At 38.7% G+C, this 16778-nt stretch overlaps 1 protein-coding gene across 1 annotated transcript; it reads right to left on the bottom strand.

Moving 5' to 3' along the window:
* Nucleotides 1-15391: 15391 nt before the first annotated feature.
* LOC109246963 (olfactory receptor 1440-like) lies at nucleotides 15392-16336 on the bottom strand. Its single transcript, XM_019415322.2, has one exon. It carries the CDS (start codon nucleotides 16334-16336, stop codon nucleotides 15392-15394), a length of 945 nt encoding a protein of 314 aa, XP_019270867.2.
* Between the last annotated feature and the right edge of the window lie 442 nt (nucleotides 16337-16778).

The following is a 16778-nucleotide window of genomic DNA, read 5'->3' as shown; positions in this document are numbered from 1 at the left end:
CTAGCAGACATGAGGAAATCTAAGTTACAAATAAACAGTATTTACAGTAGCTCCAAAAATAATTAAATACTTAGGTGTAAATCAAACAAATTTTTGATTTATGCTGAATATCATAAATATAATTCTTAAAAATTCAAATGTTTATTTATTTTTGAGAATGAGAGAGACAGAGAATGAGAAGAGGAGGGGCAGAGAGAGAGGTTGGGAGAGGAGACAGAGAATCCTAAGCAGGCTCCAGGCTCTAAGCTGTTAGCACAGAGCCCGACGCAGGGCTCAAACCCACGAACTGCAAGGTCATGACCTGAGCCGAAGTCAGATGTTCAACTGACTGAGCCACCCAGGTGCCCCCAAAGGACTTTTTAAAAATCAAAAAAGTCTAAATAAATGGAGAGATCCATCATGTCCACAGATCTGCAGATTCAATATGGTAAAGATGTGAATTCTTACCAAATTGATAGCTACTTAACTCCAAGTCTCAGTTTCCTACATCACAATGCTAGTAATTTTCTCATTTTGTTTTTCACTGTGCCACATTGTAAATTTGAAAAAGGTGTTTCCTATAGTTATTTCACAATAATTCACTTAAAAACATAACTTCAATATTCCATGTGGTTGTCTTAGTTATTAAAAGATGTTAATTACACTTTCAGCTTTATTCTCAGTCACAAGCTAACATCAAGAATGAACATGCTCATTGAGAGATGTCCCCCGTTATCAAGAACTCTTAGTAAACTGAGAAAGACCTTCTCAAAAAGGGGTTCTAAGTATGATCTGCAATGAATATGAATCTCAAAATAGACTTGGAAGAGGAGGAAGAACATGAATGTTAGTCTTGGGTCAACAGCACTTATTGTGTGACCTTGACCAAGTTGCTTTAATCTTTCTGAACCTCAACTTCTTCAGTCATAAATTGGGGATATAACAGCTGTCTGTAGGGTCACAGTGAGGGGTAGCATGGCATTATGCACATAAGGCACCTTACATAATTCCTGGCACAGAGTGGAAAGTTGCTCTCCAATGGATATTAATATTATTATGAAATTACCTGGGACATAAAGGCTTTCAGTACATGTTCCATTATTTACCTCATGTCTGTGACTCAATTTATATTAAAACCCAGAGAATTTTATCTTATGTTGTTCTTATGACATGAAAATAATAGACAGTGATTTCCCCAGCTAGGTTTTACTTTCCTGAAAGCCAGAGACATTTTTGAATACCCTTGGCCAAGCTCTCTGCTCTCTAGCCATGAATATTGATCCCTAGACAATGAAACTGAACACATAGAAATAGATGTGGCTGAATTTTTCTATTTATTATATAATGATTAATATACATTTTCAACTCACAAAATATGCTTAATAATAAGCATATTTTGAATTGGACATTATCTTTTTTGAGTATAAAAACAAATATTTCATGGAGTTCCCAGGTGGCTTAGTTGGTTGAACGTCCGACTCTTGATTTAGGGTCAGGTCATGATCCCAGGATCATGGGATTGAGTCCCAAATCAGGTTCCATGCTGAGCCTGGATCATGTTTAGGGTTCTCTCTCTCAGTCTCTCTCTCTCTCTCTCTCTCCCTCAGTCTCTCTCCCCACTTGCACATGCACTCTCACTCTCTCTAAAATTAGAAAATAATTAATGTTTCATTTCTTTTTAAAAATTTTTTCGTGTTTATTTTTATTTTATTTTTTAAATTAAAAAAATTTTTAATGTTTATTTTTGAGAAAGAGACAGACAGAGAGACAGAGTGTGAACGTGGGAGGGGCAGAGAGAGAGGGAGACAGAATCTGAAGTAGCTCCAGGCTATGAGCCATCAGCACAGAGCCTGACACAGGGCTCAAACTCACAGCTGTCAGCACAGAACCCAATGTGGAGCTCCAACTTATGAACCATGATGTTATGACCTGTGCAGAAATTGGACATTTAACCAACACTGCCACCCAGGCGCCCCTTCAGTGTTTGTTTTATTTTTAAGAGTGAAAGACACAGCATGAGTGGGGGAGGGGCAGAGAGAGAGAGGGAGACACAGAATCTGAAGCAGGCTCCAGGCTCTGAGCTGTCAGCACAGAGCCCAACGTGGGGCTCGAACTCACAGCTGTCAGCACAGAACCTAACTTGGGGCTCGAACTCATGAACCTTGAGATCAGGACCTGAGCCAAAGTCAGATGCTTAACCAACTGAGCCACTCAGGCACCCCTAAAATATTTCATTTGTACACTTGCTTCTATTATCATTGAATGAGTTTAGAAGCCTTGTCTCTCTAGGCACCTACCCAGAATCAAATGTTTCCAATAAAAATTTATCAGCATTTTCCAAAGGCAGAAAACATTTGGACCCTATGCCAACATAGAGTTGGCAAAAACATTTTATAACTGTAAAGCCATTTTTCTAACAAGACAACTGGTCTACTCAGGAAAAACAAATCAAGAAAACTAAGTACTTGGTATCTTTGTAGACTAAATTTTAATTGACTAAGCCATTTCATTTTCCAATTAGGCCTTGTAGTGTGATTTAAAGAACCATGGGAAGAGTTATTACATGTTACTATCATTTATAATTGAGGTTATGGGTTCTTGTTATTACTGTCCATCATAATTAAAACTACTTTTAAAAAATTTCTCTTAAAGATTTTATCTCAGAGTAGAAATAAATGTGATCAAAACACCATCACTTTCTTTGATTCTTTTTCCTGTTCCAAACCATTAGAAGAAATTAGAGATAACAAATGGTTGCTTAAGACACAAGAAAGTTGATCTTGCTAAGCAGGGGTCTTCAGAAACGGTGATTGATCACAAAGTGATCAGTGTCCTTAGTGTGTTAAGTGCATGGAGAGGAGTGGCTAACATTGTCAAATTAGAAATGTGATGTAATTTTCCAACCAGAATACCAAGCAGGGGTTCTGAAGTGGCAAGAATTAAAAGGATGGTTAAGAAGGTAGGAAGCCACTTCTCACATCAGTTATTTCCACATATTCCAGAAATGCTATGGGATCTTGGAAAATAGGAATGCACAGCTATTCCCCAATGTTCCTAATAGTAAATAAGGATGGACTTTATACAGGATAAGAACAATATAGGTTCATTAAAATGTCAATTCTTTCTTTGGGTTAGAATTCTACTAATTCAGTGTGCTATTAGTTTACCCATTTTAAGTTAAATCATTGCTGCATAGGGATTGCTTAGTTTGGGCCAGGCCCAGCTCTCAATGATTCACATACACTTCATTTATTCTTACACAACTCTGTGGGCATTGTTTTCCTTACTATACATATGGGGAAACTGAGGCACAGGGAGACTAAATAAATTGTCCAAGGTCAAGCAGCTGGTGAGTGGCAGTGCTGAGATTTTGGACCAGGTCTGCTAAACTCCCAAATCTCTTGCTCCTGAGCATGCTGCGAAGTTAATGAAAGTAAAACATTGTTTTAATTATAGTAAATAAATTAATTATGACTTTATAAATTCAGCTTTTGATCAACACAACCTTTTCAAAGCATGATACCGGTAGGGGGGATATGAAGTAGTCAAAGAAATCACACCAAACTCTCCATGCAACAGTGAGTTCCTACATGCAAGATATTCCTTCACCTCATCTTTTTGTTTCTGTCAAAATTTTCCATTGAGGGGCACCTGGGTGGTTCAGTCAGTTAAGCAAATGACTTTGGCTCAGGTCATGATCTCTCCGTTAATGGGTTCATGAATTTGAGCCCCGCAATGGGCTCTGTGCTGACAGCTCAGAGCTGTGTCTCCCTCTCTCTCTGCCCCTCCCCTGCTCATGCTCTGTCTCTCTCTCTCTCTCTCAGAAATAAACATTAAAAAAAATAAAATATTTTTTTCCATTGAGGAGAAACATTTTATTTCCCAGTAGAAAGGACCTGAGCTCTGAGCAAGTCTGAGGCACCGAGAGAAGACAGCCTACAAACAGGAAGATGGTGGGAACACGTGGCCGTGTGGAGGAGGGAAGTTCCCAAATCCAGACTCGGGGTCCTTGAGTATCAACACTAGCACGCTGCCCCCATGCTGCCCAACCAAAGCCTCACCTAGATATTTCTGCAGAAGGTGGGGCACTGCTGGGTGTTTATGGCCTGGGGAGTGTGGCAGTACCTGTGGCCCCCTGCAGGCCCAGACTCTTGTCCCAGATTCCTGGGAAAATCACTGAACACCATCTTTCAATTATCTTCTAAAGGAAACTTCCTCTCCTGTGCGGCCGTGATAAGAGAGGTGCTTCCAAGTGGGGTTCATTTAAATGCCTCCCTAGGACCCAAGGCGGAGACAGGATAACTAATTAATGTGTCCAGGGTAATTGTTCTCTAGTAGAAAAACATGAGAGATTTCCCCTGCTGATTCCATTTTCACTTTACAGATCCTTCACGTTTAGAAAACTTCTTTAGACTAAGGAATCAATAGAACAGGAATACATTTAATACACCATCTTAATCTAAAACCTTTCATTACAGGTGGATATTTCTCAGTCTTTTCTGTTACACACGGGATGGTATGATGGGTGTGTTTCACTCAACATGTTACAATGCATATTTAAATGACTCATAAACATCATTATAAGGTATTAGTGGTTATATAATATTCCACTTTAAAAAATACACCTCTGGTGGATTTTTTTCCCTCTGGTGGATTTTAAATGAAATCTAAGTTTTTGCTATGAAAAATTATCTTGAGTCAATGTCCAAAGTGTCTACACTCCAGATAATTTCTGTAAAATAAATTTCTAGAAAGGAGAATTACTCCATTGCTACAAATGCATTTTCCTAGCTTTCCATTTTCATTTCATTTTATTTATGATCTCCTAACATTTAGAAAAATCTCATTTTTTTCATAGTGAATCTTATGGGTCTAATTTCATCCATTCATTTGAAGCAAAGTTCTTCCCTATTCAGAGTCCAGATAAGTATTTACCTATTTTTAACTGACTTTTTTTTTTTGGTTTAACACTTTTTTAACTACTTAAATGATCCAGAATTTAACTTATGGTTGAGGACTTAATTTTTTTCTTTTTTTCTTTTTTCTTTTTTAAAATTTACATCCAAATTAGTTAGCATATAGTGAAACAATGATTTCAGGAGTAGATTCCTTAATGCCCCTTACCCATTAGCCCATCCCCCCTCCCACAATCCCTCCAGCAACCCTCAGTTTGTTCTCCATATTTATAAGTCTCTTATGTTTTGTCCCCCTCCCTGTTTTTATATTATTTTTGTTTCCCTTCCCTTATGTTCATCTGTTTTGTCTCTTAAAGTCCTCATATGAGTGAAGTCATATGACTTTTGTCTTTCTCTGACTAATTTCACTTAGCACAATACCCTCCAGTTCCATCCACATAGTTGCAAATGGCAAGACTTCATTCTTTTTGATTGCCGAGTAATACTCCATTGTATATATACCACATCTTCTTTATCCATTCATCCATTGATGGACGTTTGGGCTCTTTCCATACTTTGGCTATTGTTGATAGTGCTGCTATAAACATTGGGGTGCATGTGTCCCTTCGAAACAGCACACCTGTATCCCATGGATAAATGCCTAGTAGTGCAATTGCTGGGTCGTAGGGTAGTTCTATTTTTAATTTTTTGAGGAACCTCCATACTGTTTTCCAGAGTGGCTGCACCAGCCTGCATTGCCACCAACAATGCAAAAGAGATCCTCCTTCACCTCATCCTTGCCAACATCTGTTGTTGCCTGAGTTGTTGATGTTAGCCATTCTGACAGGTGTAAGGTGGTATCTCATGGTGGTTTTGATTTGTATTTCCCTGATGATGAGTGATGTGGAGCATTTTTTCATCTGTCAGTTGGCCATCTGGATGTCTTCCTTGGAGAAGTGTCTAATCATGTCTGGGGACTTAATTTTTTTCTTAAGAACCTTTCCATTAAATTGAAAAAACAATTAGATTTTTCAATGATGTGTGGTAAATCCTTTATCATATATTATATTTAAGGATTATGAACACATTTTGTTACAATTCTGTCTCTACCTTGAACATTACAGGCAGGATTCAAAACTGTCACCTATTTTATATAATTTCAATTTTGCATTTTATTATGTTGCATTAAAATTATTTATTTTTACATCATGCCCCCTACTAAACTGTGAGTTTCCTAGGGAAGGATCTGTAGTATTTATCTCTCTCAGCACTTGACACTAGTAGCTGCCCACTAAATGTTGACATAAATGAAAAGATGAGTGAATATCAGTTAGGTTTAATGATTGAAGAACTTTATACTAAGCTCATTTCTGTGGTTTAAGTTATTAGAGGACATTCTCATGTTCTTTTAGCTAGGTCCTGTTTGAAGACATTTCTTTTTTCTTCTTTTCATATTATTTTTGTTTTCAAGAGTTTTATGGAAGTATAACTTACATATCATAAACTCTACCCATTCTAAGTGTACAATGGGTACACTAAAATCTACTAAACTTTAGTAGATTTATAGATTTATAGAGTTGTGCAATGATCACTAGAATCCATTTTTAGAATATTTCCATCACCCAGAAAAAGATCCCTTGTGCCCATTGTGGTTTTCTGGCATGTCAACTATAATTTTGAACAGGGCACTGCTGTCTCTGAACTTCTGTCCGTCTATCATCTCAGATGATTGAGATGGTAGGAGTCTTTGGCCCCAAAAGAAAGATATGAGTGTCCCAGTCATGAAAAGTAAAGGAGAGTGGTGTGTGCTTATGGAGTGTATACAGATGTATAGTGGCAGAATACCTTGAATACCTGTAGTGACAGAGATAGCATTAAGGACAACTGAAAAATCAGGTGGTGCTGGAAATTATGTGTGGAGTTTTTAATTCTGTAGTTTTAGAGAGTGCAGGATATTATTCCTTTTTTTAAATGTTTATTTATTTATTTATGACAGAGAGAGAGAGAGACTGCAAGCAAGTAGGGGAGAGGCGGGGGGGGGGGGGAACGGGGGGAGGCACAGAATCTGAAGCAGGCACCAGGCTCTGAGCTGTCGGCACAGAGCCCAATGCAGGGCTCGAACCCATAAACCACGAGATCATGACGTGAGCCAAAGTAATTACCTGACTGAGCCACCCCGGCATCCCTATTCCTTTATAATACGTGCCTTTGCCTTTGTTTTTCTATGATAACAGATCCTCTCAGGCTTATTCTGGCTCAAGTCCTAAGGTTCTCAGCACCAGTGTTCATCCTTACATTACTCATGCTATTTCAAATAAAGAATTGCTGTCCTCCCCGCCAAGGGTAAAACTATTCACCTGCAGGCAACTGGAGTTTGGCTCCACCAGTGATACACTTTCTGCCATTCATTTTCCAAGGCTAGCTGTCAAGTCCTGCTTTCATCTGCCTGTGAATATACCCAGGTCACTGACTCCCTTTTTACACCACCAATTCATTCTGAGTGGGAATAACCCTCTTCCACAGTGGTAAGAGCAGAGAAAATGATCTAAGCAAGAGAGTGCCTCCATCACCGCAGCCACAAGGCATGTCCACTCATGGAATGAACCTTTGTATTCCCAGCATCACATGGTTTGCAGGCATTTCTTCACCCAGCTGTATGTCAGTGGCTGTTATCATCAATTCCAAATATAAATGTCTTTGGTAACTTTTGAAAGGCCAAAAGGATCTGAACATCTTGTCTAAGGAAGCTGGAACAGCCCACAGTTGGATGGCAGATGGGACATCAGGTATGTGTTTTACTGTCTTCACTCTAGCCCCCCTCGGGCTCTTCTCTGCTCTTGATTTTTTTAAATTTAATTTAAAACAAACAGGAAGCCTGAAGAATACAGTACAATAAAAAAAGTTACCCATAATCCTGCCACCCAGAAACAACTACTAATATTGTTGATTCTCTAGGGGAGCTCAACATTTTATCCCTCCTGTATTCATCACCTAAGGCTCCGTGGGAACTTTGCATCTTACTCACCAAGGGGAAGTGCAATTCAGTGTTTCTGGGCTGGACAAAGTGGTATGAAGGCTTTCTTTCGGGGGTGCATACCTAAGGAACTGGGCTAAACAGAGATTATTAGGGTCTGTTAACCTTAAAAATAAAACTGTCAGTTATTTTACCAGCAAAAATGGGTTTCTTCTAGTAACAGAATTGCAATTTGGGACATGCAAGCTATGGCAAAAGCATAAGCAAAGTCCAAAAACAGACAGGAATGTTATTATTTATTTTTTGAAAAGAAGGAGGAAGCTGGGAGGAGTAAGTTTGAACAAAAGTCCATTGAAGAGAAGCAAGAGTTCAGGGTGATGACCCTGTTTCTCACTGGCTGAGTTGCAGAGGCAGTCAGTTTCTTGTAGGAGATACAATCTGCCCTGTTGGGGCCTATAACTGATGATTCTTTCCAGTAGATACTGCTATTGGGGTTTGTAATTGACACTTCTGTTAGGATCTGTAACTGATAATTCTTTCCATAATTAACATTTGAGTGATAACTGCACCCATGTCTGGCCTCCTGATTCCATTTTAGTGAGGTTTGCCTTTATTTTCAAAGGCCTACATCTTACCAATTTTATTTATTTATTTTTATTTTTTATAATTTCATTTCATTTATTTATTTTGAGAGAGAGAGGCGAGCAGAGGAGGGGCAGAGAGAGAGGGAGGGAGAGAATGCCCAGGCTCCTCACTGTCAGCACAGAGCCCCAGGGGCTCCATCTCACGAACCGTGAGATCATGACCTGAGCCAAAATCAAGAGTCAGACGCTTTACCAACTGAGCCACCTAGGCGCCCTATTTATTTATATATTTATTTATTTAATAATTTTTAAATCCTTCTTTGGTCAGCTTCACCTGAATCTGAGATGGCTGTGCATCTTATTCTCTTAAACTTCCAGATTTTCTGCACTGATAAGACAGAAATCTGACTAAAAGAGAAGGGGAAACACCATGAAACCATGTCCAGAGGGATTTCTTGCCAGGCTGTCTCCTACTTGCAAAGGCTGAGTAAATAGCAATGAATTAGACACACAGACAAGCTCAAAAAGAGTACTAAATCCAGATTTCTAATCTGGACTGAGAAATTGAGTCAGCATGGCTTGGTTAACCTCCCACCACTATGGCCGCTGAAAAGTCTAATGAGGCAATCAAGGACTGGCCACAAGTTGGAGGGCATCTTTGACTCCTTTCTGGGATGTTGGGGGCCATGTCATGCTTTCGTTGAATCTCTTGTCAGCTTAAAGAAGATGAGTCACTGGAAAATACTGGTGGCTGAAGCAGTTGAGTTGTGTCTGTAATAATAAAAAAGATGTGGACACCTAGTTTTGGAGGGCCTCTCAATGAAATCCTAGGATATGGTGGATAGAGCTCTCACCAAAAGTTTAGTACATAAGTTTGGCTCTTCTGTTCCTTGCTCCTTGCTTCCAAGTTAGTATGTCTGGGGCCTTTTCTCTACTGGAAAATAGTTTGTCTCTCACTCTTCTCCCACCCCTCCCCCACCATGTTTCTTTCTCTCTCTGTCTCTCTCTGTCTCTCTGTCTCTCTCTGTCTCTCTCTCTCTCCCTCCCCCACCTCTGCCATATTCTCTTTCTCTTACCCCTACCCTGTCTCCTTCCCTCTCTCATTTCTCTTCCTTCTGCATGGCAACCACTCCAAGGGGAGCCACACAGTCTAAGTAATTTAAGACATAGTTGTGAGAAGAGTAGTCGATTTTTTCTTTTTTCCCTTTTTGTCTCTTGTGATCATGGTCTATGGATATGCTCTGAACTCAGAATTTGGTCTTAGGAGAAATAGCAGACCACTAGATTGTGACCCATCTCTGTCACAACGTAGAATAAGATATTTTCGTAGAATTAGAAGAAATTAACGTAGAATAAGATATTTTCATGCCACAAACTGAAGTGTGCAAAAATGCATCTTCTTTATTGCCTTTTAATATAATTTCTATTTTGAGCCTCTATTCCATCTGAAGACAGAAACTTAATGCCTTCACTTTTATTTGCAAACACTTTCAAGTAAAGTCACTCACCTCCGGATTTTCTCCCCAGTTACTGAATATCTATAAATCTATCAGTTAAGATGTTCGCTTTCCTTTGCTCCCTGGGATTATTTCTAAACTCCAAAGCTTGTGAAGTTTTGTAAGCTATGGTAGAGAGGACTTTCAGCTTTCAGATATGCATTGTCTGGCATTCCCACAACAGGCAGTTTCTCCACATTGTTCTTGGGCAATATCTTTCACCCTTGGCATTTAGCCTGTTACGGCCCCATCCACAGCCACCGATGGAGATGTTTGTGGTCTTAATGATTTCTGGTCATTAATCCATATATTCTGCAGTTTCCTGCCTCTAAACATCTGATTCTTTTGGTCCAGCAACCCCTCCCATCCCCTCTTTAGGTGTATGGGAAACTTCATGACCCTCCTCCATGTTTCCCTGAAGCTGTGGAAAACTCAGGATGACTTTCTCAAGATCTTTCTCATCCTGGGCTTCTTCTTCTTCTTCTTTTTTTTTTTTTTTCTGCTCTCCATACTCTAGGCTACCACCTTGTATGTGGTAAATAGGCAAACTCTAGGACCTGTGTTGTTTGCTCATGTTCCAGTCAAGGAGCACCCGTGAATGTCATCTACTTTGGATTCTTCAAAAAGCTTCTTTATCTTTCTGGACCCTCAGCTTAACCCAAAATGGTCAGGGAGCAGGGCACAAGACTCCAAACTAACACATCCAAACTTTCTGGATTCACACCCAACTCTTGGCTTCCTCTGTTTATTAGTGAGGAAGATCTTTACTTGGTATTATTAAGTTTGTCACCTTCTAAACCTTTTTGGTCTAACACTTGAACCAAAGCTTTGAATTAAAAAAAAATAAGAATTTTCAACATTTATTCCTTGTTCTATGGCAACTTTCTCCCTAACATGAGTGACTAATGTCTGATTTTCCAGCTTGGGGAAAGACTTTCAAGATTTAAGCAAAGAAATATCATCCTGCCACCATGTAGAAAAGCACAAACACAGAGCACGTGGGTGGCTCAGTTGGTTAAGTGTCTGACTCTTGATCTCAGCTCAGGTTTTAATCTCAGGGTCGTGAATTCAAGCCCCACACTGGGCTCTGTGCTGGGCATGAAGCCTACTTAAAAATAAAGTTCAAACATGAAACTCCCACTGTAGTAAATGGTTAATTCTTGTCACACTCTCCAAGTTTTAACCTTATCTGTACCACTCATGAAATATTAAACATTAGGACAGTTAAACATTTTGCTCCAGTTTTTTTTTTCATGTTGAAAATGAATATATAAAAATAATGCATCTGTCATGGGATTGTAAGTATTAAAAGACTACATAGGGGCTAGTATTTCATTAGTATACACTGACATAGCCATACTGGTAGTTTAGTGATTTTTTCATTCTGATAGGTTGGTGTTTATCCTGTGTCAAACTGTTAAACAGTTTTTAATCAGCAGTGTAGAGACAGCTGCTAGGTTGGCTCTTCACACTTCTTCAGCTTTAGCTGGTGAGAAGAGAGTGAGCAGTGAAAGGATTCAGAGAGGGGGCAGCATGAGTATTATGATTACACTCCCCTACTGTCTCAAGTCCCATGGGGGCAACATGGAGGCAGATGTAGGAAGATCATGTGCACAAGGTATGGGTCTGTGTAACAGCTGGGGGACACTGATGCTAAGATGCCCCCAATCTTATAAAGGGCTGCTGGCAGCCAACCCATTCTTTCCTCCAGACAGAGACACTATCATTATTATCCTGGATGGTAAGCAAATATTCTCAAAGGTTGGAAGGAGGTGTCTCTATTTCTACCATCCTGGATTTTTTTTTGACAGAGATTTCTTAAACATTGCACAGTCATTTTCTTACAAGATATGACCCAGATCATCTGAAAAATGAGTGCAATTGTGTCAGCAAAATTCATTTAATAATCACCATTGTCAGTGTCCCATCTTTGTCCCCAAAGAAAGGAAGAATAATTCACTTTATGTTGACTGGTAGGGATCTCCCATCCTAAGAAATGGAATATTTGACTGTGGGTCTTTTAGAATAATTAAACCCCATTGACTATTTGAAAATATTTTAAATCACTCTTGTGAATTTGACAGGTGAAAAGTCACACACTGCATTGTTATAATCTGCATTTATCCAATTACTTGGAGTTTGAGCTATTTTTCATACATTTGTTTAGACTCACTTTCTCTTTTGTAATTCATCCTCACACAGGATTTGTAATAATCTCACTACTTTTCAGACAATGGATGTAGCTTCCATCAAAATGTGAATCATTTGTAGATCATCATTTGTTGCTTTATTTTCCCTTAAATGGCTACTTGTCTTTGAATTTTTTTGTGTCATTGATTGAAAAGAAATATAAAGTCTTTAGAGTACCAACTTATTTTCCTTTGTGGTTTCCTCTACTAATTTTAAGCTTGTTAAACTCTTTATTATTTACAAATCACATTTATTTATATTTTCTTAGCTATATTTCTCAATTTTGTTCACATTTTTTTTTTATTATTTACTTGTGGCTTAAATGTGTTTTATTCATATACTTCCGTCCACATGGCAGCTATAGTTTATGTATCATGAAACAAATAAAAACTTATTTTTATATTCCAAAATATTTAACTAAATATAAGATTATAAATTGAATACTTTTATCAATAATTTATAGACGCTTTTATTAAAAATGTTAATTTTCATGTTACTAGATCTTTCTCTAAAGTAAATTTTTGTCCCATTTTTCTGTTTTTCAATCTTTGCACCATTTTCACATGGTTTAAATTATTGTATGAATTGAAAACCTAGAGACAAGCCAGTAGTTATAAGTATTTTTTCCAAAATATTCTTATTATTGTCAACCTTTATTCTCCAAATTGAACATTAGTACCATTTTACAAAGTTCTTTCCACTACTTCCCACCCACCACCAAATCCTGTTGGGATTTGGATCAGAATTAATTTTAACAAACACATTCCTTGGTTAAAACAGGCAAGTTTTCAGTATTTTTTCTTCAGATCAAGGGATTTCTCTTTTCTTAAAAATTCAACAATCTTGTCTCCACCTGTTTAATGATTATCTTTTGAATCTCCTGTTATATTACACTGGTCTCCTAAAGCACTCCTTCGTGCCTCATCATCTTGTTCTCATATTTATCTCTGTACTTTGTCTCTGAATTCTTGCAAACTGTTTTTTTTTTTTTTTCATTTTTAAAAACATTTTAAAATTTTTTATTTATTTTTGGGGGGGGAGGGGCAGAAAGAGAGGGAGACACAGAATCTGAAGCAGCCTCAAGGCTGTGAACTGTCAGCACACAGGGCCTGACGTAGGGTCACACTCATGAACCATGAGATCAAGACCTGAGCCAAAGTCAGAGACTTAACCAACTGAACCACCCAGGTGCCCCCTTTTTATCTGAATTCTTAGGAAAGATCTCAGGGAAGTTCTTCAATTCGATGCTTAGTTTTTTGAAACATCCACTTTGCTGTTCACTGCCTCAACCATTTTTTAAATTCTTGGACTTACAGAGCTCATTGTGGTCTCCCCCTTAAATGAAAACAGGGTTGCTGACTTCTGAAGTCAGATGAATGTCAGCCTTCCTGAAGATGCGCTTGCAATAGTGTAGCTACTCACTGAGCCACATCCCTGGATATGTCTCAACTTGGAAAGCTTAGGAACCATTTTCAAATCCCACTTTTAACCTCCCTTTCAGAAAACTACCTTCATTCACCAAAAATAAAGCAGTAGAGCACTTAGGAAAAATGAGACACAGGCATGTTAGTATAAAATAAATATTATTTGCAATTTTAAATTATGAAATAATTGAGATACACAGTGATCAACAAAACAACCAGTCAGCAATCTGTGCTGAATTAGCTTTTAGCCTATGCCCAGAGTCCTAGCAGCTATCAAACCCCCTCCTCTTCTGCTAACATAGCAAGGAAAATGTCACTTCTTAGAATGCAGGATTTTCTACTGCCTATCTGGGAGTATGTCCATTCTTAGTCATGGGGCTAAATTCCCGTGGCAACCCAGAAACCCAGGAGATATGGCATGATAGAATTAATGGATGCAGATGTCTTCCCTCACACAACATCACATAAAGTACACTTGTTTCTTTAAAATATCAAGACAAAAATGTTAACCACATGTAGTTACAGAAAGAGAAACACACAGTATGATCCAGAAGTCTGTCTAATCACAGAGCCTCTGTATGATTAATTAATCTCTGGTCCTCTGTTGCTCATGAGACACACCTGCACAAGGGTATGTGTCATATACATCTAGATGTTACAGGTGATTTAAGGATCAGAATAAAAAGGAGGCTGGTCTTCTTGGAAATAGGCTCTTTTGCATTAAGACCCATATCACTCTTTTCTGAGGACTATGTTCTTCATAATTGAGATTTTTAGTTTTATATATTGAGGCATTTCTCCTGGCTATGGCCTAAGATTGTGGAAAGCAGAATCTGAGGATAAAAAACAGGAGTGTGCTTTCTCTCCCAGCCTCAGTTCTCCAGGACTTCACTATGCCTTGTAGCAATCCAACCAAGGGTACAAGGGAAACAGCTAAATCTAGACTTTCTTATGTACCAGAAGTTCAGCTTCTTATATCTAATTTCACCAACCACTTCCCATATGTTAATTATTGGAAAAACAACTTCCTAATGGAGACTTGTTCTACTTAAAATACAAAAAAAAAAAAAAAAAAGTAACATGAAGACATTGTTGTTGATGCCAAAACCAGGCACTAGATCATTTTCTCAGCAGAGTGCCAGTTTCTCATTCCGTTTTCTGGTTTCACAGTGAAGATGGATGATTCTATAGCAATAACAGACAAGGAATTTCCTAGGGATTGCTAATGAGCCAACTAGTCAACCAAACCTTAACTAGGGCAGACATGTTCATCATTCTTATTACAATAAATTTCTTTTTGTTTGAAGTTAACAAATCTGATCTGGTATAGTTACTCTTGCGTTGGACAAATCCATAAATGAAGAAATTCATCCATTATTTCCAGAAATGAAAAAATAGGTTAAATCTGAGAACCAACCTAATTACTTAGGAAATTCATTTTAAAGAGATCTCTCAACACTAATAGTAATCTCTGCCTTACCTAAAATGAGTTGCCATAAAGACACATGCTGGTCTCCTGGCAGCCTTGATCAGTACTGGCATCTCTGGTTCTTGAGGTAGAACACTAGATAGAGATGGAATATTGAAGGTGAAGGGTCATACCACCACAACTAGCTACAAAAACAGTTGTGAATTGTTTGGCCTTTCGATGTATTGGTTCATAACTGATGAAGGATGGAGATGTTGAGCTTCCAGTTACTTTTCATGCATTTTCTAGTCCTTGTGCCAGTCACGGATTTATACTGGGAGAGTGAAGCAACTGTAATTCATCCCACAGTTAGGACAGTTGTGGTTCAATGTTTCAGTCACCAGTTTTTCCTATACTGTACATTTGAAATAAATTCCATAATTAGTAACAACAGAAAAAGATTCTCTTCTTCCTTCTGTTTAGGGCATCTTTGATTTCCTTGTTCCTCAAGCTATAGATCAATGGATTTAGCATGGGGATTAGAACAGTGTATAAAACTGATGCCAACTTGTTTTGGCTCAGGGAATCACCAGAGTTAGGATACATATAAACAAAGATACCTGAGCCAAAGAAGAGAGCCACAGCTGTCAGGTGAGAAGCACAGGTGTTGAAGGCCTTGGACCTGCCTTCAGCTGAGGTGATCTTCAGAATGGTGGCAACAATATAACTGTAGGATATCATGATAACCAAGACAGATGTGAGCCCAAAGATCACTGTGAGCACAGAGGTCATGATTTGAAAGAAAAAGGTGTCAGAGCAGGATAGGATCAGCAACTGGGGAAGATCACAAAAGAAATGGTTGATGACATTTGGCCCACAGAAATGAAGCTGAAGTAAGGCACACAGTTGGACAAATGAGCCACAGAATCCAATTACACAAGATCCTCCCACCATCTGCACACAGAGGGTGGGCAACATGATGGCGGTGTAGAGCAGAGGATTACAAATGGCAGCATATCGGTCATAAGCCATGGCGGCCAGGAGACAGCACTCAGTCAGACCCAGGCTAGAGAAGAAGAAGTACTGTATAGTGCACCCCGCAAAGGAGATGTATTTCTGCTTCTTGAAGAAATCTGAGAGCATCTTGGGCGCTATAGTGGAAACATAGCAGATGTCCAGCAAGGACAGGTTACTGAGGAAAAAGTACATAGGTGTGTGCAGATGTGAGTCCACCCTGATGAGAGTGATGAGGCCTAGGTTCCAGGACACAGTCATGAGGTAGATCGCTAGGAATATTGAAAAAAGAACACTGGCGAGCTTTGGAAATTCAGAGAATCCCAAGAGAATGAACTTTGTAACTATTGTACTGTTCCTTCCCCCAGCCATTACATTAGTATTCCTAGGATAAGTAGACAAAGAAGAGAATAAGTCTTTAATTCAGTTGTTATCCCAATTTCTATTAACACCTTCTACTCACACTAAACACAAAGCCAAGAGAAATATGGAGCCATTTTAGAAAAAATAACCCTGGTTAACTTTGCCCCTAAATAGCTACAATGGTCCTGTGTATCAATTTTCCCACATGTAAAAGAGGACAATTACACTTTTCACTGTTAGCCAACCAGGCTCTTACAAGGACAAAGGAAAGTGTAATAACATTCTTAAAAGATGCTTTAGAAATTTTAGGATATTATTGAAGGGGCTATAACTCCTAGGTATAGTTTAGTGACTAAAAGCATGGCCTTAGATGTCACATAGTTGTCTTTGGAATGTGGCTCTGCTGTCTGTGGGTTTTATGACTCTGAATAGGTTGTCTGTTATCTTTCTA

This window comes from Panthera pardus, unplaced genomic scaffold (genome assembly GCF_024362965.1).
Source record: "Panthera pardus isolate Hobbes unplaced genomic scaffold, ASM2436296v1 HiC_scaffold_12, whole genome shotgun sequence".
NCBI classification, from domain to species: Eukaryota; Metazoa; Chordata; class Mammalia; order Carnivora; family Felidae; genus Panthera; species Panthera pardus.
This window is presented reverse-complemented; position numbering and strand designations above follow the sequence as displayed.

Coding starts and splice junctions, on each gene's coding strand:
- LOC109246963 (XM_019415322.2), bottom strand. CDS start 16,336: ATGGCTGGGGGAAGGAACAGTACAATAGTTACAAAGTTCATTCTCTTG.